The 27,855-nt window shown below is 39.8% G+C and overlaps 2 protein-coding genes across 2 annotated transcripts; both read right to left on the bottom strand.

Annotated features, from left to right (window-relative positions):
• Positions 1-74: 74 nt before the first annotated feature.
• Positions 75-1,718, bottom strand: LOC137940751 (reticuline oxidase-like). The gene has a single exon (XM_068785883.1). It carries the CDS (start codon positions 1,716-1,718, stop codon positions 75-77), a length of 1,644 nt encoding a protein of 547 aa, XP_068641984.1.
• A 4,394-nt stretch (positions 1,719-6,112) lies between these two features.
• LOC137941308 (ABC transporter G family member 42-like) lies at positions 6,113-17,825 on the bottom strand. The gene is made up of 24 exons (XM_068786658.1): positions 17,504-17,825; positions 16,999-17,400; positions 16,137-16,346; positions 15,812-15,896; positions 13,966-14,125; positions 13,769-13,845; positions 13,592-13,645; positions 12,445-12,535; positions 11,745-12,046; positions 11,231-11,512; positions 10,743-11,059; positions 10,477-10,637; positions 10,267-10,376; positions 9,942-10,095; positions 9,681-9,833; positions 9,309-9,478; positions 8,883-9,215; positions 8,463-8,753; positions 8,227-8,310; positions 7,976-8,109; positions 7,446-7,673; positions 7,153-7,324; positions 6,707-6,961; positions 6,113-6,592 (listed from the first exon to the last, which is right to left on the bottom strand). Exons 2-24 carry the CDS (start codon positions 17,391-17,393, stop codon positions 6,323-6,325), a joined length of 4,488 nt encoding a protein of 1,495 aa, XP_068642759.1. The 5' UTR covers positions 17,394-17,400; positions 17,504-17,825; the 3' UTR covers positions 6,113-6,322.
• Positions 17,826-27,855: the final 10,030 nt, after the last annotated feature.

The following is a 27,855-nucleotide window of genomic DNA, read 5'->3' as shown; positions in this document are numbered from 1 at the left end:
TGTTGACCTGTGATCGTGAACATTTTATTTCACTTCTCTTAGTCCACGCAGCTTCACATTTTCTAGAAACGATGTTAATAGATGAGGTTGAGAGGAGGAATGCTCTGCGGGTGCCTAAACACATCGCTCGGATCAATCAACGTCTTGGCGCGAACTAATCGATCGTAGTTACCCATGAAATACTTCTCTCCCCATTCCCGAGCTTCTTCCACAGCGTCAGAGTAGTTCCCTGTAGTGTTCTTCTCGCCCCAAGTCAAAGTTACTTGTGCTAAATTATCAGAGCATTCCCTCCTCTGGCTCGGCCGGTTCGTTACTCCAAGGTCAAGGTCCACGTTATTAACGTAAGCACCCCTTGGCGTTTTCATCGCGAAATGCGCCATGTATTCGTAAAGTCTCCGCATCCATTCAATGTATTCTTGGCTGTTTCCATCTTCTTCTTCGCTCCAATCCACAAAATACTCGATACCGTAAAGGGTACCAGCTCGGAAGGGAAATGGGCTGGCGTCACTCTCTATCATACGCATGACCCCGCCGTAAGGGTCCAGCAGGATAGCTAGTTGCTGTTGCTTGGCAACCAACTCCAGAGCTCCTTCGAGTGCAGATAACGATATGGGGACCTCAATAAAATCTGATTTGGCCTTGGAGAATGTCTTCCTGAACGAGAGTCTGTTCTTCAGGTCTTCCACGGTCTGCACCTGCGGATCTCCCCGGAGGGAGATCATGGCCTCAGCCCAGAACATTTCCTCGCAATGGTTCGAGCTGGCTTTTAATTCTGGAAAAGCCGAGTTTATAGAGGCAAGAGCAGAATTTTTTGGGCCGAGGTATAAACCCATGAAGAGCATCCAAATTGTAGTTTCAGGTTGGTTTCTTGCGGCAAGGACTAACGCTTGTAAGAAGAAGTCGTCCTCCAAAGTTGAGGCTACCAACTGCCACTTATGCCATAATTTAGCCATCTCGCTGGTATTGCCACTGCTCATGATGCGGAGGGCAGTCACTCTTTCGGGTACTCTCACCAACCGGACTTTCCAGTTCACAACGACGCCAAAATTACCGCCTCCACCGCCACGGATGGCCCAAAAGGCATCCTCCCCCATGGCTTTGCGATCCAACGCACGACCCTCTGCGTCAATGAGGATGGCGTCCACCACGTTATCAGATGCAAGTCCATACTTTCTCACGAGTGCGCCATACCCTCCCCCGCTGATATGCCCACCAATGCCCACTGTGGAACACATCCCAGCCGGAAACCCATAATTCTTGCTTGATGTAGCGATTGCGTAGTATACTTCACCGATGGTCGCCCCGCCTTCCACCCAAGCTGTCTCTGATTCCAAGTCGATCGAGATTCTGTTCATGTTCATCATGTCTACGATGACAAAAGGGGTATCTGCGTGGGATGACAAGCCCTCAAAGCTGTGGCCACCACTCCTTAATCGTATAGTCCATGAGCCTTGCCTGGCACACCGGATTGCAGTCGCTACTTGCTCTACGTTTTCGGGAAAAATCACTGCAATTGGCTTGTTGATGTGTGGTTTTGTAAATCTTAGGTTCTGGATGGACAGCAGAAAGAGGCGGCGGCCACTACCACTGTGATCCGTGGTGAAATTTGTCACTTCACCCGATGACAGGCAAGCAATAAGCTGTTGGGTACGAGCAAAGTTAGGAAGGCCGAGTACAAAGAAGAGGAAGAGCAAAAATAGGGTTGTGGGGATCTTCATGAATAGAAAGAGAAAAAGAGGAGAACCACAAGATGAGAGGCTCCAACTGCTGCCACTATAGATCCGTAGTGGTTCTGTTTAAATAGGAATCCTCAGAGATATTATCGATTGTTTTTGGTTGTGCGTGATTCCTAACTGATTAAGTGATACAACTTGACATTTAAATTTTTGGATAAAAAATTATTCTTGACTCTTGACTGGACTGAATCAAACCCACTATTAATGATCAGAAGGGGAAAAAACTAACATACAAAAAAATTCAAAGAAGCACACAGGATCACAGGCTCACAGCTCCAGGGAACTTGGTCCTGCAGTTGTCAGGCTTACATTAAAACGTTTCACTGTGTATGCATTAGGGACAAAAGTAAGGTGGAAAGTCTTCATCAAACAAAACACCTAATGTCTAAATCTCTATTAAAAATTCGAATGCTCTTCGGTCCACTAACATGATAAAAGTCTTGCTATACGACTTTCCATATGACCAGTTTCTTCTATAGGTAGGTATTACCCAGAACAGATCAGTGACCATCTTAGATGAGTCAATATATTCGTCTACCAAAAAACAGAACAATTGTCAAGACACCCCAATCTGACTTTTTGAATATCCTTCATTATCTTATACTGCTTTATACCTCTAAATACTCTCGTAATGTTGATGCCACTCACGTCTATTAGATTTTCAGTACTCGGTATAGTACCCAGAATGAAATCCTGTCCTGGACAGTGACAAACCTCGAGCAATATCTGAAATGAATTTTAAACTCGTATTTGAATTATACCATTTGTAAGAATTAGCCAACAAGAATTTCACTCTGTGAAGGACATCACCAACCATACACATAACATTGGTCTTTAGAAACCTATGGAGATAATTTTGATGGTAACAAATATTAAAGTTAGTAATAATTTGCATTAAATATGTCATGTAACTCAAAACTCCCTTAAAGGAGTTTTTTACTAGCTTATCCATTGGTAAAGATTGTCTCAACTACTTGCGTTAGAAATTAGATGCCCTAATTTTAAACTAACGAGAGCAATAATAATAATCGTGAAAGAAAGGAAAAAAAATACGAAAAATAAACGACAAGATTTATATAGGTTCGCCTCAAGGTGAGACTACGTTATGTCTTCCGCCGCTCCAGTAATCCACTATGAAGATGAAATAGTTTACAAGAAAAATCGCACAAACTTACAAGTGTTTTTCTTTAACCTCTCGGGCTGCAACTTATGATGTTCTTCGGATGATAAAACCCTAATATCGGCACCCCCAAATATAAAGAAAAAATTAGGGCAACTGAATTAAAAGTGTAAAATCTCCAAACTACCCTTAATGAAACAACAATCAATATATTGTGGATATGGCGGGGGCTGTACAACCCCCCCCCCAACCCTCACGGTGACCTTACTATGAATATCGACACACGTACCAAATCGGCGTAAGGCGTTAATTAGGAACAACTTAACAATCTCCCACTTGGAGACTAATTCATCATTTATATCTCCTTTACAACTGCGAAAACTTTTCTATCCTCAGAGAGAAGTCCAACTGAAGTTGCACATAACTTAAGTTTCTCAATCGTAACAATGTCTTTAGCCATGTCAGCATCTACATAACCCTGACACGCCCATTTATTTTAATGAGCTGCATGAAAAACTCATCAACAAAGAAGTCTCGTTACGTGGTCAACAAGCTCACTCCTCTTCGTTTCTAGCTTCTGCAAATCCTGCCAGTGCTCGGTCCAATTCCGGTAGGACCGATAATCGCAATCATCGACAGCAAGGGGCACCCTCATCACACTCACAACCAGGTACTACCTCCGATCTCCACAATATAGCACTCTGGATGGTCGGTCTCAACCTCGACCTTATCTCGGCCGTTGTCAGTTGTGCCGGGAAAAAGGACACATTGTTCCACAGTGTCCTGTCTTTCGCCACATGCAACAGTCTCTGCCACCTCCCCAAGCTCCTTGCACCACCTCTCATTGGCAACATCGTCCTATGACATCATGGCAACCACGTTCTCATCTTGCAACCACCACCGCTTCTACTGGTTCTCCTTGGCTACTAGATAGTGGAGCATCACACCATGTCACTACCGACTTGAGTAGTCTCTCTCTTCATACGCCTTATGATGGAACTGACGACATTATGATTGGTGATGGCACGGGTCTTCCTATTACTCACATTGGTTACAAACCTCTCTCTCTCTACACCCTCTTGTACATTTTTATTAAATAATGTTCTTTGTGTTCCCACCATGCAAAAGAATCTTATTTCTATTTCTCAATTTTTTCAAACTAATCATTCTTCCAATGAATTTTTACCACTTTTTTTCGTGTGAAGGATTTTTGTACAGGGGTAACACTTTTGCAGGGTTGAACTAAGGATGGTGTGTATGAATGGCCATCGTCCCCAGTCCAGTCTCCACCAATAATTGCTATCTCTAGTGTCAAGACCACTTCGTCTGCTTGGCATCATCGTCTAGGTCGTCCATCATCTCAGATTTTACGTAATATCATGTCTACTTTTTAGTTAGACTTGTCTCATTCTTTAAATTTTAATTTTACTTGCAATTCTTGTCAGTGCAATAAGAGTCACAAATTACCTTTTTTCCATTCCACACTTGTCTCTTCTTCCCCTCTTGATATTATATTTTTCGATGTCTGGACTTCTCCAATTTATTCTATTGATAATTTCAAGTATTATGTCATTTTTGTGGATCATTTTACAAAGTATATTTGGTTTTATCCTCTCAAACAAAAATCACACGTACTTGATACCTTTATTTGATTTAAATCTATAGTTGAAAATTTCTTTGGTAAACGGATTAAGACACTCTACTCTGATAATGGGGGAGAATATAAATCAATGTCGTCTTTTTTGGCGTCCAATGGTATCTCTCATCTTACGTCTCCTCCTCATACACCTGAACACAATAGGTATTCTGAACGACAACATCGTCACATTATAGAAATAGGTTTGTCGCTTCTTTCGCATGCCTCTATACCTCTTTCTTACTTTTCATATGCTTTCTCCATTGTTGTCTATCTCATCAACCAGCTTCCCACATCTACACTAAGTCTTCTTTCACCTTATGCCAAACTTTTTAGCAATCCTCCTAACTATTGTAAACTACACAGTTTTGGTTGTCTTTGTTATCCATGGCTCCGGCCATACTTTTCTCACAAACTCACTCCTCGTTTTTCTCCGTGTGTTTTCTTAGGGTATTCTACTACTCAAAGTGCATATCTATGTCTTGATCCCACTATATATCGTCTTTATGTGTCGCGTCATGTTAAATTTGTTGAGTCTATTTTTCCCTTCACTTCACTTCATTCTTATCTTGACCGCCCCTCATCTGACACACTCTCTCACTGGTGTTCATCTGTGTCCCTCTCGGCTACAGGCACATCATCTGCAAATTCGATCCCTGCGCCCCCGGCTAACCCTGTTCACGATCCCTACACCCCCGGATAACCCTATTCACGATCCCCCCTCCTCAGCCCTCTCCATCCCCCCCCCCCCCCCCCCAAACTACAATCCCACTTCGACTGACCCGTACCCATTATCTCTATCATGTATGCAAAAAGTCTTTGAAAAGTGAATTTTATCTTTCAAATGGATAAGATTGGAAAAATACACTTGCAATAAAGACTTTTTTCATTGAAGGGGATGTTGGCTAAAATAAAGGTTTTCTCATAGAATGAGAATAACAAACATTTCCTTTTTTTTTTTTGTTTTCTTTTTGAGTAGCCAAGAAAAATACATTTTACAACCATAGGGCTGAATTTATTTTGAATGGTGGAAAGATAATGCACAACAGAAACACAACTCCAACTATTAGCCCGCTTGACTACAAAGTCGTGTCCCTCATTAACGTTAATGTAGTCTTTTGTGGATTGTACATTATCTTCAAGATGACATTCCTAGAATTGACTCTCTAGCATATGATATATTTTCTTTGAAATTACCTTTTTAAAGAAATTGATATAGTAAATTCTATATATATATAAAAAAAACATAGATCTTAGCAACATGGAATTCCTTTAGATGAGAAAATAGAAACTTAATGCCGTATAATGCTTGAAGTCGGTAAATTGTTTTTGGCGATAGAATACCGTATAACTTGATACATTAAATCCTGAGACGGTAACTAAATAGGACACTGACCACTGCTCTTCAGTACTGCTTACTGGAAAATTGACTACACTGGTTGATTACTGCTTATGGAAATGTTCATCAACTAATTTTAATTTCCAGTCAATTAGAGGCCTACACACACATGGCATAGTCTGTTTATCATCGACGGAAAGACAAAAAGAAGCTGCTTACTGACACTAATTTTCTTGTTTATCTGAAATTTACTTCAATTTTAAACTTGGGAAAAAATAAAATAAAAAAAAGGGACATCTCTTTAACACATAGTCAAAAAAATTACATACAGCCCCATGGCCATCCCACCCAGCTATCCATAAGTCTTACTTCCAGAAAAATGCTCCATTATCCTACTCGACTACCATCATTCGGACAGCTTCATCAAACGACAATTATTTACAGATTCAATTTAGACAAAAAGTGGCTTCGCCACAAGATGTTCCCCTCGCTTATCTGTTCTGGAAATTTAGTACTCTAATACAGTATGCATACAGGAAGGCGAAGAACACAGTGAAACCCACCAAAACTGCAGCAACTGGGCCCATGAAATCACTGCGATAGCCATAGTGGTCTTGCACATAGAGATTGATTCGCTGGTCTCTCTCACCCGGCACCTTGATAAAAGCCTCTACATCACTATATTGGGAAACAATCAGCCCGTAGACTGTCCAAGCCACAGGGCAAATCCAGTAGTACCAAACCCACCATTTGGGAATTTTCTGCAATTCGAAGATCAAATGTATCAGTATTCTAGAACTGTTCTCGACTCTCCAAGTATTCATCTTTTAATTAGTCTTAGAACTTTATATAACAATGATAGTGGGTAGACTTACTGGTCTGGGGATGAAAAAGCCAGAGAAGAGGTTGAACAACGAATAGAAAGCAGCAGCAAAGATGGCAGCAATTTGGTGATTTGGCGTGATGGACACAGTCATCATTCCGTAATAGGTAAAATAGAGAAATGTGAAAAAGGTAATAAAGAAGAACCAAAAGAACTTTGGCGCCGTCCAGGTAAAGCTAACCATTGCATACACCACTACTGTATAGTACACGGTCTGGACGAGCACATATGGTATTTCTATCAAGACCTGCATGAACAATGGTTTCGTTACAATGCATTGCTAAAACAGTTCAATCCTACCATGCTCACTTATAGCCACACAATTTCACATTAATCCAATATACTAATTGCATGCTGAAAATAGAAGAAAGTGTGAGAAGCTTGAGTAAATTCTTCTCCACAGCCTGTTGCCTTAACATGCAAAGGAATGCATCTTACCTGAGCAAGGGCATAAGGCAATGCTGAGTACATCCCAGCTGCTCTTTCTCGATAGAATACAGTTCTTTCAACTGCAACAACTGGTTGCACCGTGGAGCAGTTGTTGATACCCACAAACAGGACAGAAGAATACATCGCCCCAATAATGATGGTCAAGTCATTTGCATTTTCCCTACAGCAAACATCATATGAACATGGATCACAGCAAACATTAATATTTGTTATATAGATTTAGAAGATGCTTAACCAGCAGCTTTTTAGAACAAACTATTGGGGATAGGGAAGAGCCTTACCTTTTCTCACCAACCTTCCAGAAGATCGTACCAAGCATCAGGGCAGCAACTAAGGTGAAGAAGTATCTAACAAGATTGTAGTCAGGGCTTCTCCAATAAGTCAACCATTGCTTCCAAAGACAGGATTTGAACTGGCCAAATATAGGCTGAGAGTATTGTGTAGGAAAATAAAGATCTTTTGCCCCAGGAGGGGGTGTGCTCAGCTCTTTAACCAATGCTTTATTTCTCCTGAAGAGTCGCAGAAAATTTAATATGTCACTTTTATTCCATAAAAAACAAAAAAAAAAACAAAGAAACAAGAATTAAGAAATGGGTGATTCTCTCGGGTTTTTTACTCTCGCCAATAGGAAAGATTATTAAGAGGAATAAACCGGAAGCCAATTTTTATAAGGGACATATTTCACTTCAGGCCACAAGCTTAGTTTGTTTCAGTACACCAGATTGTCAATAGGCCGTTATCAAGAAAGTTTTCAGTGATTTCAGTTGGGAGATGGCAATGGTTAAAATGCCACGACTAATGCTATACTTACTGGTATAAAGGTGATGACAGGTAATACTCAGCAAAATCCATTCCTAGTCTGACTTCAGCAGCAATTGAACTAACTTCAAGCATCCATGTTGCTGGATTATACATTTCTTTGATTTTAGGGACACCTGGAATGGTCTGGAGTAATATATTGATGCAAGTTAAGAGTCTGAATAAAGTGCTCATGCAAATAAGTATCATCTGTACCATCAGCCAAACAGACTAACGATGGAAATGGAAAAAAGAATATCATACCTCAAAATATTCAATAACTTTGTGAGAGTTCCTGCCCAAAGGTCCGGAGTATATGACCTGCCCTCCTCTCTTCATCAGAAGCAGCTGGAGCAAAAAACCAATTATTGAGTAAAAATGCAACAAATATTTTCAAGTCAAATTAATATTTAGTTAACTTGAATACTGGCAAAACAAGTGAAGGCCAGAAACACGAATAACAAAGCCACCAATATAATTACTGATTGCAATGTTAATACCTCATCAAAAGCTTCAAAGATATCAATACTGGGTTGGTGTATGGTGCATACAACTGTCCTACCAGTGTCCACAGTGTTACGCACAGTTCTCATGACAATGGCAGCCGCCCTTGCATCTAGACCCGATGTAGGCTCATCCATAAAGATAATTGAAGGATTAGCAACCAATTCCACAGCAATTGTTAACCTCTTCCTTTGTTCAGTTGATAGCCCAGTAACCCCAGGGAGACCTACTATTGCATCTTTCAGGTTATCAAGCTCCACTAGCTCCATCACCTCATCAACAAATATCTGAAAGCAACACAAGAATTTACAGAAAATGGTAATCATGAAATTCTCACGTGACCCCATCTCCCCCCTCCCCCCAAAAAAAATAAAAAAATAAAAAAACAAAAAGATGAAAGAACTTCATTTACGTACCATTTTTTCTTCATCATTGACTTCCTTGGGAAGACGCAGAAAGGCAGAATAGATCACAGATTCCCTTACGGTGAGCTGAGGAGAATGGATGTCAGTCTGTTCACAATACCCTGAGATTCTTGCAAAAGTTTCTTGGACTTTGGGAAAGCCTGAGATTCTAATATCTCCTTCAACGTAACCCCCTGTCTTTCTGCCTGCTAAGACATCCATAAGGGTTGTTTTTCCAGCACCACTAACCCCCATTAGTGCAGTAAGTACACCAGGTCGGAATGCTCCCGTGATTCCCTTTAGCAATTGAAGCCTTTCCTCCGTGATTCCTTGCCCTCTCATTTCCTATAAAATCAATAAGAGGCCATTAGAAACCTACCAATAGATTGTTCAATTGGACGGTAACTGAAAAGGATACAGTTAGAAGAATAAAAATACCGGGGGCATGTCAACATAGTAATTCACGTCATCGAAGGACATAGCTAGCGGAGTGAATGGAAGAACCATTCCTCTCTTGGGGGCAACTCCTGCTGCTGCCTCAAGCCCTGACTCATTGCGACTAAGATTTCCATTGGCTTGGCTGCTCATTCGACGGATAGCCATTTCACCTACAAGAAGCAGAGTTAAGTTTAGCATCTCTAGGAAAGTTGCTAGTCTCATCTGACCTTCTCCATCAAAATGTATAGTGATGAGAAACATCAATTAGCTGGCCAACTAGTAAGGATAAAGCAGTAATGACAGATGCCAATCAAATTGACAACTAAGAGTATTCAAAGAAATGAAAACTGAACACTGGGAGAGGTTTCTTACGGTCATGGTTTCTGTCCGTAGCTGATAAAGACCGTGAAGATGAGCTTCTGCTTGATTGTGGTTTTCCAGATCTTGCCTCCTTTGATTGATCGAAGTTTCCTTCCAACTGGTTTGCCGCTTCTTCAGATATAACAGCTTGTGGTTTTCCTAATGCTGTTGGACAATAAAAAAACGCATTAAAATCTTGATTTATGGTTATTAACTAAGAGAAGAGAGGGGGAGTTTGTCACTCTTTTGGCCGAGTCATAATGCTGTACTTACGATTAAGATACATGAGTGCCACAGTGAAAAGGACATTAAAGAGGACGATGAACCCACAAAGGACAGCAGTTCCAATCCAAAACCAATAGTCATGAGCAAAGACATTGAAGTTCTTCAACACTTGAACACCTAACGTAGTGACACCATCAGATGCCTGCAAATTTAGTGGACTTCCAGTTAGTTATCTCCCATTACGGAGGATCTAGAAGTAGCACCACAGAGGGCTAGGAATACATGTTAATTCATAGTCTACACAAAAGGCATGTTTCGCACTGAATTAGGCACATTGATATTAAATGAGTAGGGACTAAACACGGTTGCCCACCAGTTTATTGGTCCACCTTGGAGCTAACATCTCATTGACTGCAAGTGCATTATATGCATACGAGAGGGGCGAAGCCCAGTAACCCCAAATCCACCAATTGGGAATATCTCCTGTGATCAAAATTACCCATCTTGTTACGTAAAATGATCTCTGTAATGAGCTGATTGAGCCAATTATATGTTGATATTGAAAAGGATTGAAGTAGAAAACCTCGAGGCAGGATAAAACCCCCAAGCATGAAGACAATCAAAAGAGTGAGAGCACCCCCAGTGTTGGCAATGATCATTGTTCTGCACACTCCAGCAATAAGCCTAAAGAGTCCAGCAGCCATTTGTTGAATCAAGATGATAACCAATAAATGTTTGAAGAACCTGAAACAGAAATGCAGTACGTGTTTTTGTCATAAAACACATTTAAGTGAGCGAAGAAGATAATTGCAAAAAAAATAGAAGGATCAGGTAGTCAAAATTAATTGCCTGCTAGCTTCAGGGGTAAATCCTACGGTGTAGTATGTTATCCCCACCCAAACAGCTGCCTCTAGAAGTGAAATTGGAATCTTAAGGAGAAAATTCGGGAGTGTGAACGCCCAAGCAGGATAAAAGAGAAGATCCCTTTGCTTGTAAAAGACGGGAAGCCTCATGATAGTGAAAGAAAGCTCTGCAAAGCCATTGAACATGTTCAAGATCATTGCAAACAGAAGTATCCCGACGTAAAGGGCTCCATCTCCTTCAGTCCTTGTATGTAATCGTGTTCGTAGGAACACAGTGGAGGCAATTGCAGCTGCTATGATCATCTGGTCAAGCAAAATGAAAGAGCAGATCAACCAAAATGGTCACCACACTAAAGCATCATATTATATAGACACTAGCTAAACTAAAGAAGAAGGATGAATGAAACAGAGCTTGAGAAGAGCAAACCACAAAGTAAAATTGAAAATAGTTTTACATGACATTCAAATCATCACCTGTACAGTTTTAAAGACGTAAACAAAGGAATTTCTCTTGATGAGAAGCCACTCTTTAGAAAAGGTGGCCCTGAGAAGGTCCATGGTTGGGACAGCATGCTTGCTGAACACAAGAGCAGCTTTGTGACTCTTGCTCTTGTCGTAGGGAACAGATAGTTCATCCTCCAAACGCATACCCACATGGAACCTCTTGAAACGAGCTGCAAATTCGGAAACTGGTATGTAGCGGTAAGGCTTGCTCTTATCTCTCCAGTACTGCTCTTGATCCTTTCTTGAAGTAACCTGAATAAATACAACCGAAAGCGCTTGTTAGAATTCTGATCCTTCAAAATGTTCCTAGCAAGAAGAAGATCATTTTTGAAAGTTTGTACTCCAATAGGCCAATCTTTACTGCCACCCAGTCAAAGTTAGTTTTATTTGGGTGCATATTTAACTGATTGTCCACATAAAATTTTGACACTAGCACACGTGACATAAAAACTAGTAAACGCATATGGAGCAAGGGAGCATGTACCTCTTGCAAGAAATCAGCAGTTCCTTTCCTCTCTGGGCATACAAATCCACAGCTCTCAAAGAACTCGACAACATGCTCCCTTGGTCCCTGGTAGACTATTTCACCTTCTGAGAGGAGGACAATGTCGTCAAAAAGGTCAAATGTTTCAGGGGCGGGTTGAAGGAGAGACATGAAAATGGTGGCCTCCGTGAGGTGCACAATCTGTTGAAGACATTTCACTATCTGAAACGTTGTAGAGCTATCCAGACCTGTTGATATCTCATCCATGAAGAGGGTCTTGGTAGGACCTACTATCATCTCCCCTGCAATTTTCACCCATCTCTTAGTTTGAAGTTTTATAGATGATACAGGAAAGTTTGTGTTTGTTTTCCTCTTGGAACATACGTCCACAACAACAAGGAGCAATTAAAGTTACGGATATTTAAAAATGAAAGAAACTTTCAACCAGCTGGGATCTGCTATGAAACAATGAACAGTATAAAAAAGTCACACTATCACTAAGAGTTGATATTTTCGCGGCCACAACCTCCATAGTGTTTCTTCCATCACTGAACCATAGCAGATCCCATTCAAACTCCTCGACTACGTAACTATGATCACTGACCCTCTGTAAATATCTCCTCAAGTTTAATTAGATTTTAGTAATTTTAGAAAGCAAATGTAAAATTATCTTGTCAGGCATCACTCCAGGAAGACCAACCTGTAGTGACTCGCTTCTTCTGCCCTCCAGAAATCCCCCTCATCATGTCGTTACCAACAATCGTATCCTTACAGATGTCAAGCCCAAGTATCTACATAATTAATGCACCACGCATCATCAGCTAAACCGTAACATATATATCGTTTTCTTCTTTTTGTCATAGACACACCCAAGCCAGAAGAAAAAACAATTTCAATGGTAGCAAAAATATTTGTTTCATTCACCTTACCGCCAAAAATAAGTACGAAATTGTTACTGTGAGGAAAATGGACCATCCAGTAGTTAAGTTTTGATTTCTACCAGCAAAAAGCATAAAACTGACGCATTTTTTGGATAACAAAGAAAAGTACTTTGTTTTTATGCAATAAATGAAGGGCAGTTAATCATTTAAACTCTCAAGTGGTACGAGTTATTCTAACACTTCGTAGCTATCGTGGAAACAAATATCCGTTTATCACTTTCAGAGATGACGAGTCACCACTGAGTTCATACTTAAAATGTGAACAACTACGACCCAATAGTATAACTATCATTGATGCAGGGAGTTGACTTCAGGGTTCACTCCGTAGCAGCTACCCATATCGAAATTTAATAAGCCATCAGGGCCAATTAACCGAAACTATTAATGCAAGCAATTGAGTTTTTCCTTTATTTCCAATTTCCTGGTAGAAAATGTAATTAATGTAGGGAGTTAGATCTCATTGAGATGAGAGGTACTGGCCCGACTTGACCCCCACGAGGGGTAAGCCAGAACCATTATTCTTGTCCAGAAAAGCAACTTAAGGTCTCTTCGTTAAAGACAATCCTGCCGTAACTTTATCCTAACGTTACACTTTTTTGTTTTTTTTTATATGAAGGAGACGGGTCATTCAAAAATGCTAACCAAAAAGCATCCAAAAGCCTTTCACGGACAGGAAAAAGGAAAAGAGATTCGTTGGAAAGTTAAAGCCAACCACAATTCGACAGGAGGAAAAGGACCAGAAGCTTCAAGATCTGCAAAGCTCCTGGAATGCCGCTGTCTTTAACTTTACTTTCACCATGAAAGAATTCAATGCATACTATATCTTCGAAAAATGCAAGTCTATTTCTACAAGCATGATTTACTTTTGCTCATAAGCACGAGAAATGCAAGACAAGGGAAGCTTACTCTGAGTGTGTAATCCGTCTGGAGACTGCTTTCTACTCCCTCCATTGCAGTAGCCTGAAAATATTTAACAAACCAGAGATTAGCAATTAAGGCCGCCATTACTAACACCTCAGTAAACAGCAGGAATCTAGTTAAAAGAGAAAAGAGAACCAAAAAAGAATTATCTAATTTCACTACCTTCATAAACAGATCAACCTCGGCCTCTGGGAATATTCCCGCGTCCTTTTCTCTCCTTGCCAACTCAGTGAGAAGCTCTACATGTGCAACAGATGTATTCCCAATCATTTGACATAATCTCAAAATAAAGAACTGAAAATAAACATCAGAGTTCGGAGAAGTGAATTCAACAAAACAAGAAAAAAAGTAAAATTTACCATATCGGGATCCAACTCCTTGGCATCTGGCGGAGAAGTCTAATGTCTCTTTAACGGTTATTTCACCAATATGGACATCGTTTTGGCTAATGTAGGCGGCTGTCTTTTGAGGAACAAACTCGCTCAAACGGTGACCGTTGTACGTTATTTCTCCTTGTACCTATCAAGCAAACGTCCCAATACAATCAATAAAATCTGGACTGTGAAGGAGACACCTTCGGCAAGAAGAGAACAAAAATGTTTCAGTATCTTTTCCTAATTCTTGAGACGATATCTATACAAAGTTTAAGATTATGAGAATTTTCAATGGCTTATTTCTTATCGCGTCTTGAGCCTTAGACGGGAAATCTGGTATTTCCCGTAGGCAGGGTCGCTGTAGCCAGTAAAGAAAAGCTTCGCTCTCACTTTTTCCATCTCTGGCTCCACCATTTCTGAATACCAGTTTAATTACTCTGCCTATTTTTATTGTTTCATATCACATTCAACTGATGATCAGCAGACCCAGGTTTCCAAGTAAAAGATACAGCAGAGGGGACCACATCAGCGACGCTCTCAGAATCCAGGCTCTAGACAAACAGTCAATTGTGTCGTTGTACCCTCACGCATTTGACAAGGCCGTTATAGCCCACACGTTTTGGAATTTTAACGGGCCTATGTGACTGTTCAGGAGACTTGTTTGGGGGCTGCCACATCACACACTCATCTCAACCAACCAAAGCTTATCCTAGTGCATGATATCTGAATGGATAAGAGCACCGTTTATCAACTCGTCGAGTCACTCGTTTCAATTGCATTAATTGCTTGGTTTTACCCCAAAAAAAAAAAAAAATTTGGCAAAATAGTAATTCTCACTCCACGGTTCCTACACACTAGTAGGACCCACTTCTTATTCCCCTGCATATGCCGTCTTTAATGCACGGGCCATGCCTTGGACCTCTTCCTCCATCTCCACCATGGCTCTCCCTCTTCACATGTAATTTTTTATTTGGTTTATTAAATTTAACTTAAGAAAGATTAGTTAATTACATTGATCAATTATTAAAGTATTCGTCAATATAGTTGATTAATTTTCTAATCTTCGGTTTGTCCGCCTCTTTGATTATGAGAAGGTGACTGATATCATATGGAAAACATTTGTAGGTTATTTAATATGTACTTAGTTGATTAATATATGTTACATTTATATTATGGTTAATTGGTTATTATGATTGCGACATACTCCAACAATAAAATATAAATAAATCAATACTTAGTAGCAATAATAATTAAAGTATCTAATTATTAAAAAAATATTAGTAGTAGTAATTATTAAGTATAATAATCAACAATGTTAAGTGTAACTTAATTGTTAAATTATTATCACTAAAAAATATTTAAAAATGATAACATATACTAATAATCTAATATAAATGATGGAGTACATATCTAGTATAGGTTTTTGATAAAAATTTTAATATTTTTTAACATATCTAGTCAATATTGTTTTTAGTGGATTAGGTTTTATTTAGTTTTGGGTGCTAAGCGTTTTCAAATGACAGCTCTAATGTATAATTAAATTTTAATATTATCTAACAAATAATTTATATTTATGATTTTTTCCCTCACCAAAACAGGTACTTAAGTCTCCAACATATATACTAAGTTTATGTCTAAAAAATAATTAGTATATTTAACTAATTATATATTTTATATTATATATCAAATTGCAGATATTTTTATAATTTTTTTATTTTTTATTTTTTTAACCGAATTGCCATATATAAGAATTTTTTTGGGTAAAAGAGTAACGGATCGGACGAGCTCACAAAACCATTGTTTGAACCAATACTAAGGATAGGTTACCTACCTTCAAGCTCGAATCCAGCTTCCCTGCCAGTGTCAGCAACAGAGTCGTCTTTCCTGATCCCGGAGGCCCCAGTAACAGTGTCATTCTGTAATCAAATTTAAAAAAGATGATAAGGTTCAGTAAAATTCATTCGAAAGAATTTTAATTGAAGCTCCCGCAGACGAAAAGAAATACTATTATTGGCAACCAGGCAAAAAAAAATTCCTGAGACACCAAATAAGTTCCTTGCCCTAGTCAAGGTTAAAGCAGCTTCTTCCTGCCGGTTCCATTAAATTGGATAAATTCTCAACGGAATTCTTTTTCGATATAGTACTCATGGACGGACCTTGAAGGTTTTATAATCCCAGAGATGTCTTTAAGAATGGTAAGCTTCGTCGTCCTCGCCAGACGAATTCCCAAGAGAGATAGAGCCGATTCTGCGAGATTCCTCGCTGTGTTGAGAAGTGTAGGAAGAGCTCTAGTTCCAACATAGCAGTTTGCTTCAATCGTGAGGTGCTCAAAACGAACTTCTACCGTCGGAAGTTGGATACCGACCCTGCGACCAAAAACGAACAGTCAACTCGGTCCATTCAACTGAGTTACATCGACTGCTAGACCTCCCAACTGAGTCACCGCCCTCAGACAATGCGGTCAAAACTCGAAATCATACAAACTTCAAGGAAAAAACGCTCGAATTTTTTTAATTCTTTATTACATCGACTTTGCTGCAAACACCCGTGATTACCGTATTCATACATAGTTTAGTAGAAAATGTTGAGAGCATTCAAATCTAATCTGACAAAAAAAATTTGAAATAGAAGACAGTGGAGATGGAATATTGAATTTTTTAACAATCGTTGTATATATTATTTCAAGTTTAAATCACCAATTTTATAACGAGCATCTTAGCATCTTATGTAATAATGCAGAAGCAGTAAAACTTAAGGATATAAAATTCGTTAATGGACAAACAAAGGACCAAATTTTAGAGAAACTCCATTCAAATTCGTTCAGACTTTAAGAGACACCGAAAGAACAAGGACAAGCCTGTAAAACCAAGATAATCGCCGGTGTACTAGAAAAATGGAGAACAGACCGTCAAAACGAAGCAAAGGAGTACGACAGAAACAGATAATTACTTGCCGAAATTAGGATGACGAAGCCAAAGAAAATGAGCGGAAGATAAATATTATAAAATTTTAACTTACTTGTCAATCCTGTCCCTGAATTTTCTTAGAAATTTCTCATTATCTTCTTCTGCAACTCTGAAAATTCTCTCGATGAACTCCTGTCGCTCATCGACATTTAGCTTCCGCACATCTACTTCCTTATGGATTAATTGATCCTTGGAGGTCTCGGTCTCGACGTAAGATTTCAATATACTGGTTCTCAAGCGATCATATGTTGGTAATTTCTCCAAGGCCGCCCACCGAAGAGCCTCTTCGTCATCATCCAACCCCCTGCCACTTCGGCGCGACCGTGATGACCGCACAAACACATCTTCCATGCCCCAATTGCTCTCCCTCATGTTTCTACTGATGCTCCGACTAAGATTTCTGCTCGCTCTCCGGCCAGAATCCCACACTTTCTCTATACTCTCCATCTTGAAGCTGGCAAAACATGAAATCAATAGATCAGAAGTTTAAAGAAAGAAAGAAAACAGACGGTAAAAAAGAAATCGAGTGAGGCCTGGACGAGGAAATTTGAACATACCGGAGGAGAGACTCTTGTATGGGACTTGTACGATCTCCGACGTGTTAGCTTTTGATTTCTCTCTTGCTTTACAGGAGAAGGAACCCAAGTCGCTCTTGGAGCTGCCAAGTCTGATCCGTTCCCACTCCTCAGTGATGCATCACCACTTCCATTAATGTACTGCACGAAGATTCTCTCTTCCAGAAAACTTCAAACCGGGACTTTTCGATTCAGAAGAGACGAGTCCGGACCTCACAGAAGAGGAGTTCGAAAAATGAAAATCCGTCTCCACTTTCTCGCCGATTTTGGGCAAGAGTTCCTTGGAGATACTCAAGAGCTAGCGATCTCGAAACTTGGCCCCCGAGACGCTGAACCAGTCCGGTTGGTCCTGAATAAATACTTGGGTGACGAGAAAAATAACATGGGAAGATTGTGAGAGGTAATTGTAAATTTGTAATATAATAGGAGTACTTTTATCGGTTTACAGTTTACATTTTTTAAAAACCAATTGGCCGACTTGGTTGACCAGTAAAACCTCGATTTCTGTTCTCATCTTCACTTGATGATCCCTTTGTATGAGCTCTGATGAGAGTTTTGCCCCGGGAACCTCACGGCTCCTTGATTCTCTACCCGTGCACCGGTTTTTGCTTGTGTCAAGTCTGATCACGCGTAGCTAGTAAGAAGGAAACGGTGCCGGTATGTCCAGCAAGGTAAAAAGAACAAAAATTCTAGTGAAATTGTATACACAGTAATCTCCTATTGAAATTTTAAGGGAAACGAGCAAAAAGATAAATAAGGAGAAAAAACGTGCAGACAACGTTTAATTTTAAGAATGGGTTCTAGAACATCCGTAATATCCCCCCAGAAATGCGCCTCATAAGATGTCTTCTAGAACATGAATAAAGGGGTCCCCACCCCCCGGGTCACGGTCATCCCATTACCGTGGCAGCTTTTAACATTACACGATATTTACTTTCGAATAAGCTTTATAATTGGACAGTGGGTATGGACAGGTTGAGGTTGGCCTTTCTAAAACCCAAACCTCAAAATCCAACTTCATTTCCGCTCCGTCTGGCTCTATCTTTATATTCCTTTTCTATCCCTAACCTATCCCAATAGGTCGGTCGGATGTAAGGAAATCCATTTGGAATAAACCAAAACTTTACAGGGTGAAACTTGACATCCGAACTGAAATTTTTTGAATTCTGTTCGGTCGAATTCCCCACAAAAAAACGAAGTGAGAGGGCTGGGAGCATTTTTCGAGCCACAGATGCTCTTATTTTGTCCAGAGAGGCAACAACAAACAACTTAAATCACTGGTTCGCATGATTAATCACGCCGGTCCCTCTGAACGATGGCACTGCTATCAAAAGAGCAAAAAAAAACAGAGCAGATGAACACGTGCATGTGGCCGGTGCAGCCAAACACTGGGAGAAATTGAAGATTCCGCCACGAGGTCTCCACCAGCGTATACATGTTAATATAAGAATATATGTTAATGTTTAAGAAGCCAAGCCAGTAGTATATTTGCCCAGTGCAGGCGGCCAAACGTGCGGAGAAGCTTCCGCTAGGTCGTGATGCCCCTGGTTTTCTTTTCTCCTCAGTACAAACACGGGTTTTAGAAGTGAACGACCGCCAAAGCAGGCCCCCGGAAAAAAATGAATTTCGTGGAAGAATATTCTCTATTAATAAGAGATCCTGTAAAGATCGCTAAAAAGATCCATAGAAGATTATGGTCCCAGCTACCTTCAATACGTTTCTGGCAAAAGGGTGACAAATCACTCCATACGCGGGATATGAAACGGAAGTGGAAGCATTAATATATAATGCTCATCATACACGTTGAAGTAGATTTATACGTCGAGGATCGAAGAGGCATTAATATCATATCTCTGAGTCGAGTCACGATTAGGCCATGAGTCGACTCTTTCAGCCCCATGAATCTTCCCGGTGTTATTGGTAACAAAGTCTGGTTTCAACCAAAAGAAAATAGAAAAACTACACCAGTGCCCACAACTAGTTGAGATGGAAATTCAGGTTATTTTTGGTGATCTTCGTTAGATATGTGAGGGCAGTGTCAGTGACAAAGATGGTAAAAATGAAATTTCGCTATTTATTTTCTAAAGTAATCTATTTTCATAATCCATGCACAAACTTTAAAATTTACATAATCTGAATACGTAGGTCACGGCTGTTGGCGGGACTGAGGAGGTGAGCTAACGGATATGTATCCGCCTTAAGAAGACAGCTGGGCTGCTTCCGCTAACCGACTTGTCACCTTGTGCGTCTCTGTGCTGCTTCCTCGCATACTCATAACTGCTCACGCGATGAGCCAAAAGTCATTCAACAATAGATCCCCATCTATCGGCAGTGTGAACTCCACCAAGCGTATTTACCTCCACGGTTATTCATTCCTTGTTCCGGCAGCAAGCTGCTGGAGCCCTGAATGGAACCCATCCCCGTTCGAGGAAAGGAAGGGTCTCACTCAGGGCTCCCCTCCATTTCTTTGCTTAGAGATAAAGCAAGAGCCATAGAGATAAAAGCGCTTAATCCCAGCACTTATCGGTACGAGACAAATGACCTGAACTGATGAGTGATGCTGGCAATGTAGGCCACACTCAAAAGGAGACAAGCTAATGTAAACGACTTGTAAAGAATTCATTACGTCTTCCCAATACTCAATATCCGCATTTAGTATCTTAGTTCCTTCCACGATTGAGAGTACTGGAAGAAAGCAAATAATGTGACTTCGGAAGGGACTTGACGACATCTAAGCCAAGTTGAGACATTTTTTTGCTGGGTCGGACTTGAGTAGGGCTCTTTACTGTACTAGCGCAGAACAAATATTACTCTACATATTGATTACGAGCGTTGCCATCTGAACAAATGAATGTTTTTGAGAATTTCAGACAAAGATGCAAACAAAAATTGTGATCTCCATTCTATAGGTGATTAGGGATATAAACTACCCAATAAGTAACTTATTCATAATTGAAAGTTTGAAAGTATGCCGGTTCAACAGGAAACCTACTCCAACCCAATCTGTTCAAGGCAGCGATAAGTTTCCACTAGAAAACTTGTGTTGGGTGGGTCAAAGGTGGGGTTAACCATCCAACCTGGTGTATTTTTAAATATATATTTATTTTAAACAAATATCTCTTACTGACTGAAGTTAGGGATGGGTTGGCGGATAGAGAAAGATTAAAGACTGTCATGTCTCTGTGCCAATCATTTGCGGTAGAATCTACAATTTTCCTTCTCACGCCCGACAAACAAATCGTATTCAGCAAACTAACCTCCCAACCAACCATCAAGATACTTGGTGAATATTTCAGGTCTGGTGGGGAATGGTGTTAGGTTTTCCCCAACGTTGAAGGATTAGCTTCTCTTCCGCAAAAAGCAGAAACTACAGAATGGAAATTAGAAAAATGGATTGTTTTAACAATCAGCCTCTGGGTAGGACGACTTCACATTTGGATACAATCCACCAACTTACATATTGTGTTGGTAAATATTTAATCCAAGTTACTGGGAAATCAGCTTCCAAACATTTTGGCAATTCAGTCCAACATCCTACCTACATTGTCTGAATTTTTACACAAACGAAGAAGCAAGGGCCTTTCATTAGAAATGTTTATTATGGTTGGTAGGTAACCTACAGGCAATTTCTTCAGAGAGAGAGAACTGCCAAACTGCTTTTTGGACATTTGGACTCGACCAAATTCTCCTCCGGTGGTAAGTAGGAGTTCGGTGGACCGACCTCCGCGAGCTCTTCAACATGTAGCCAAAAAATGTGTTGAAACTAATCGACATTTTCAGTCAAAGCGAGCATTAACAATTAACGAAAACTCGGTTTTTTCTTCTGGGGGTTGAACTTGCTTAGCCAGCAGAATGATTGATTGTATGAACATGTCCGCTCTTTCAAGAGGCAAGCGGTACGCGTGATGGATGTCACCAGTGTCAACGAGTCTTGAGTTCCGACGCAAATTCTCTTCGAAGAAAGAGAGTTTCCGAGTCCCGAGAGCGTGTGAATACTGTAACTCACCCGATGACGCGGAAGAACAGCTGGTCAAAGACTTGAATGCTTTTTAAAACTGTCAGATTCTTTTATAAAGGTTTCTGAAAGGAAACGCAACAAGGTGGGGATATTTCTTAGTTGTTTCCAACTATTTTATTTTCATCAAGATCAAGGGTTCTTCATCAGTTCATCTCACTCTCCAAAAGAAAAAAAAAGAAAAAAAGAAAAAAAAAGCGTAAAAAAGAGAAGAAGGGTCATGTGCCCACTTCCGCCATGAAATCCGTGAGTGACGGCACCGTAGTCTTTTTATATCAACAAGGCCATGAAACCCCTCTGACGGGCGGTACGACTCCTCGACGTGTCTGAACAGCAACATGTTGACCATCAATATATGGCTTCTAGATATCGGGTCACTGCTCACCCTGGAGCTGGTTCTCGATCAGGATCCCAGATCAGCCATAACTTACACTTCACTGCTTACACCTTATGGCCGTTGGTTTATTTATGACCTAGTCAGACGAGGGGAATGACACATTTTTAAAATGCCTTGGCAGCGCAGCACAAGTGGGTCTTATTGTGAATTTTTTTGCTAAATAAAATGAGAAACCTGGCTGTTTCCAATCAAAATAAAGGTCGCATCGTTCCCAGGACTCACTCTTCTACCTCCATCAATGTCATTTGCGATGAGCAGCCACTGTGCCTTCTAGATCAATTAAATGATCTTTGAACAGCCTGGGTAATTGGAGTTGCCCACTTCTTTCGTAGAAATTGAGCATTTGCGTTTCTTTGAAGAGAGTTTTAGTAGAGAGTAGCTAACAGTTTGTTTTGGGCGGCGACTCATTAGTAAAACCCATCGGCATCATAAAATTAGGGTTTCTGTAGATGTGCCCATGTTCTGTCCTTCGGTTTATTAATAATGCAATTATGCTTTCACTTGAGTATCGCATTATCGTTACAGCATGGAACTTGTTGTCTGCTCCGGCATAATTTCCATGAAACATGTTGTCCAGATGACCTAAGTGAGGCCATTCATTGGGTCAGCCACTACTCCGCTGCTCACAAAATTATAAATCTAGCTTTTGAACTTTTAAGCCCCCTCCCAAGCAAGATCTCAACGCAGTATCCATACTCCATCCACACCGCAAAAATAGTCAATGGCTTCTAGACAAAACCTGAATTCTTTTCCACACGGACGTTAAAAAACAGAAAAAGAATCCATAACTCACAACCGAATGCTCACAAATCCACTCAAACTAATTAGAATGCCTGTTATGAATTTAGTATTAACCAGTGAAAGAAATCTGCATTTGAGTACATCTATGGCTGGAGAATACTGATGTCCAAAAGTGACTTCTAGAAGCCGGCCTGCGTGTATTTGGGTTGGGTCCTCCCTTTTGCAGCCTTTTTTACTTTAGGTAAAACTGTAGAAGATTCCGAGGGAGAGGGAGAAGAGCAAAAGATAAGAGATACTGCGTGAATCATCATATCATATGTCCAGTTTTTACAGATCAATGACCGGAAAAAAAGAGGCAAGATGCTTGGGAAGTGGCAGGAGTTTGGCCAGACGACTGGTCCAGTATTTTACGCGCTCACTTTCTCTTTTTTGAAAGTTTTGGTGTTGGGGAAGATGCTTTTTTTCTCAAAGAGCAAAAGGGCTTCTAGAAACTGGAACTCTGAACGATAGATGCTGAAAAACCAGAAGGTCTGGAGACCTCTAACTCTAAAGAAGAATCAAAAGCATTTTAAGGTAACAAGCAAAGCACCCGTCCAATCCCCCGGATGCTATTCTATTGGAATAAAAATTTCTTTTAAAAGATAAAAAAAAAAAAAAATTGACACACATAAATTTCAATAAGAATCATAAGATACAAAGCTCAGAATTCTACCGGACTAAAAGGTTTAAGAATTTAAATGAATGTATTCAATCGTATTAAGAAGATAAAAAATTCAACTTGTATTTAATTGAAGTCTTTAGCGAAACAATAATTAGTATTTACTCCTAGAGCATGAGGCATGCTTAAATACCCCTAAGTCACCTTAGAGCATGAGACATGTATCCAACCTGTTTGCCTGATTCAAATTAGACAACACTGATTACTCTATTTTTGGGTTGAATAATGCTGCTTCATGAGTAAAAAAATGTTTAAACTTTAATCCGCACACAAAAGCGTATTAACAACAAATTAAACTAATCTTATTTCAAGAACAGAAATATAATATAAGAGAACAACACAACGACAACAACAAAAAATCCAGTGCAAACGTGGCTTTGTTGAATTTGAAGTTGATGATGATATCTGCTTGACTCTTTCATTAGACTATTTAAGGATGTCACAGCATGTTAACAAAAAAAACCTACTCAGGTGGAATGAAGGGAAGTGAAGTGGTTAGGTGTGATTCAAGCCAAATCAATTATGTTCGACTATTACTTGATCATGATAACATCATAGTAATACCATTATGATGTCATTTCTCTTTCTCACCATAAAAAAAAAAAAAAAATGGGCCAAAAGAGATGAGAGGAGAGAGGGGCCTCTTCTAATTTTGTGCGGGCAGAAATTTCCTCCACGATTAGTAAGGACGATTTTTAAATGATTTTTTTATACATTAGAATAACATTATTTTAGGCCTTTGTGTATATAATCACAAATCAGAAAGCAGGAGCAGGATGGAAACAAATCAGGTAGATAAAAATCCAATCCTCGTATATACTCGCATTTTTGTTCTGATTTTTTGTTTTTTTATACCTATTATATATACGAATTTAAATTTTATTTTTAAATACCTTGGATCGTGTCAGGTTTTTACCGTTAACCCAATATTCTACCTGATGTCTCACATGAGTTTTTCAAAGGATTATTTTCTAAATTCAAATTATACAATGAAAAAACCCACCCCATTTAAAGCAAGTTGAGTCGCGGCTGATTTCCCAATTGAATCTGCATTGTCGCCATCCCTACAAAGGAGTGCCCCTACTCCGTTAATTAATCAGTACACCATGAATTTAGAGTTTGGTTTGTTCTTTTTTCTCTCCTTCTAAGGTTTTGCTATGTAGACTACCACCTAAACACTTCATCCAAGGATGGTCCATTGATAGATCCTGTTGGAAATTCTAATCACAATCCAATTTGAAAGAATAAATGAATGATCAATATTATTCAAAAATACATTGTTGGCTTATATAAGCCTTACACATAGATAAAACTAGAACCCATTACTTACAGATCCTAAATAATAGGATCTATTGATCGGACAAATTCAACTAAAAACTCTAATAATCCCAACAGATCCACTATAAACGATGCATGACAATGAGCCGCTTGGAAGGCCGATCGTGTCCCAGAGATAAAAAATATTAAAGTCAACTCAAGTATATTTCCCTAATTATTAAATGACGGTATGCTAATGGTTAATTTATTTACTTTGTATATAATTTCTATGTATATAGATGTCTCTCCATCCACACCCTTGCTCAAGCAAGTACGTGGTCTATTAAAGGGCTCTAGTCAAGGATTTATAGTCCACTCCTCATTTATTAGTGTGTTTGCTAAGAAGATGACCATTGGTAAACTCAAAGTAAGCACATTTGGTTTTGATAAGGTTACATGGCAATGGATCTCAAAGCTACCAAGGGCAAAGACACCCAAGAGGAAGAGTATTCGGGAGATGACAAAGTCTAGATCAAGACCAAACTAAACAATAAGCCTTGGTGAAAAGGAAGAGAACTGACCGGTCCTCTTATTCCTACCGGTTCATGAAACATGAGGATGATGCGGATGACATCAAGGAAACCCTAGTGAATATCAAAGCAGCCCAAATTGAACTCTAAGAAGGACAAAAGGAATTAAAGACCTTCTCTACTCCGTTATTGATTACACCTCTCTTTCACATCGGCCTCCATCTCCACCCACAACATAGTGTCTTGGACTTCACCTAGTCCTATTTTGCCTTAGGTTGACCTAACTTATACTCATTTTATTTTTATTTTATTTTTGTAATTAAAGTTGGTGTTTGTTTTCCAAAAGTTTATAGACTCATTATACTCATTAGCTCGTTTTGAATTAATGAAAATTTAATACATTTTTTTTACAAATCTTTGTGCTTATCTTTTTGATCCATGACAAAAAGGGAAAGAGAAAATTGAAATAAGAAAATTGCTTAAGGGGGAGTACTTAAAAACTATGATTAAAGTTGCATGTACAAATTCTAAGGGGGTAAAAGCTGGTGGGCTAATGCAAGAGGAAGTGTACCCTGCTTAGCCTTAGTGAGCAACAACTTGTGGATTGTGACCATCAGTGTGATCCATTTGAACCCAATACATGTGACGTTGGAAGCAATGGTGGGCTGATGACCACTGCTTTTGAGTATACACTCAAAGTTGGTGGGCTAATGTGAGAGGAAGCCTACCCTGCTTAGCCTTGGCGAGCAACAACTTGTGAATTGTGATCATCAGTGTCATCCATCCGAACCCAATGCATGTGACATTGGATGTAATGGTGCACTGATGACCACTGCTTTTGAGTATACACTTAAAGTTGGTGGGGTAATGCGAGAGGAAACCTACCCTGCTTAGCCTTAGCGACCAACAACTTGTGGATTGTGAACAACAATATGATTCATCTAAACTCAATGCATGTGATGCTGGATGTAATGGTGGGCTGATGACCATTGCTTTTTGAGTATACACTCAAAGCTGGTGGGCTAATGCAAGAGGAAGCGTACCCTGCTTAGCCTGAGAGAGCAACAACTTGTGGATTGTGACCATCGGTGCGATCCATCCGAACCCAATGCATGTGACATTGGATGTAATGGTGCGCTGATGACCACTGTTTTTGAGTATACACTTAAAGTTGGTGGGGTAATGCAAGAGGAAGCCTACCCTGCTTAGCCTTAGTGACCAACAACTTGTGGATTGTGAGCATCAGTGTGATTCATTTGAACCCAATGTATGTGACGTTGGATGTAATGGTGGGCTGATGACTACAGCTTTTTGAGTATACACTCAAAGCTGGTGGGTTAATGCGAAAGGAAGCCTACCCTTATATAGGAATTGATCGTGGTCAGTGCTAATTTGACAAGACAAAGATTGCAACTTTTGTTGCTAACTTTAGTGTTGTTTCCCTTTATGAAGACTAGATTGTTGCAAATCTTGTGAAAAATGGTCCGCTTGCAGTGGGTATCAATGCAGTTTTCATATGGACATACATTGGCAAGGTGTCCTACCCTTACATTTGCGACAGGAGATCGGATCATGGAGTGTTTTTGGTAGCTATGGATGATATGCTCCCATCAGACTCAAGGAGAAGCCATTTTGGATTATAAAGAACTCTTGAGGGGAGAACTGGATTTAATTTTGAAGACCAATGACTTAGACCGGACCGGTTTGAACTCAGATCCAAACTGAATTTGGAACAAACCATACCAGACAAGACTCGACCTGGACCAGATTTGGACCAAACTCAAGTCGGACCATACCAGATCAAACAAGACTCGACCCATATCAGATTCGGATCAAGTTCAACACAGACCAAGACTCGACTTAGACCAAATTCGATCCAGACACGACCTGGACCAGATTTGGTCCAGGCTTGACTCAGACCAGACTCAAACCTATCCCAGGTTGTCGAGATGTATATCTTAGGCAAAGACAAACTGGGGTATTTGGAAGAAGATCTCCTTTGCTCGTGGTTGAGATGACCACGAGAATGACTGGATTATCATTACTTTGAGTAAAGCTTCAGCCAATACCCAGACCACCGACATTGACACTTCCCAGGTGTATGATCTCCGGTGACATGTGATAGTGGTAATTATGTTGAAATATTCTAGAATAATCTCGAGGGCCTCTTTTATGAAAGAGACTTCCGTTGACCGTACCCGATGGAGCACTCAAGAATAGAGGATATATGATATATTTTATCTCCGACCAAGAACAATATACAACAAGAACTTCTACAACACACTTGCAAGTTGGTCATAAGAGATTTATATAAAGGGGGACTATTAACAAGTCTGAGAGACAAAATTAAATAACTGTAATTTTATTATATAAACACTGAATGTAAGTAGATAAATGCATTCGAATGCAAAAGAAAGATTTATCGAAAGTTTACATTATTTGTTGTTCTCGACGTATCGTTGAACGGGCCATCACCAACTTTCAAAAGAATGAAAGAAGGAATTAAAAGCAAGAAGGACACTGGACTGACTCCGGCAAAGGACAAATCTGAGTAAATCAGGGGAGAAAGCTATGAGAAATAAATAAACGAACAAAAGAGAGAAAAATAAAGGCAAACAAAAGATTGGCAAAAGGAAAACAATCGATGATCTTCCGACTGTCTCCAACATCCAAGAC

The sequence above is a fragment of the Aristolochia californica genome, unplaced genomic scaffold (assembly GCF_029961685.1).
Source record: "Aristolochia californica isolate CCGP_79_NKW_82.1479 unplaced genomic scaffold, dmAriCali1.0.hap1 SCAF_9, whole genome shotgun sequence".
NCBI lineage: Eukaryota > Viridiplantae > Streptophyta > Magnoliopsida > Piperales > Aristolochiaceae > Aristolochia > Aristolochia californica.
Note: the sequence above shows the minus strand (reverse complement) of the source record. Positions and strands in the feature narration are given on the sequence as shown.

Bases quoted from the DNA above. Each gene is read 5' to 3' on its own strand.
- LOC137940751 (XM_068785883.1), bottom strand. From the start codon at position 1,718: ATGAAGATCCCCACAACCCTATTTTTGCTCTTCCTCTTCTTTGTACTC.
- LOC137941308 (XM_068786658.1), bottom strand. From the start codon at position 17,393: ATGGAGAGTATAGAGAAAGTGTGGGATTCTGGCCGGAGAGCGAGCAGA. The intron at 13,646-13,768 runs GTAGTGAAATTA...AAATATTTTCAG, and splicing joins AGGTTGATCTGTTTATGAAG to GCTACTGCAATGGAGGGAGT. The intron at 12,536-13,591 runs GTAAGCTTCCCT...TTAATTATGTAG, and splicing joins AGACGGATTACACACTCAGA to ATACTTGGGCTTGACATCTG.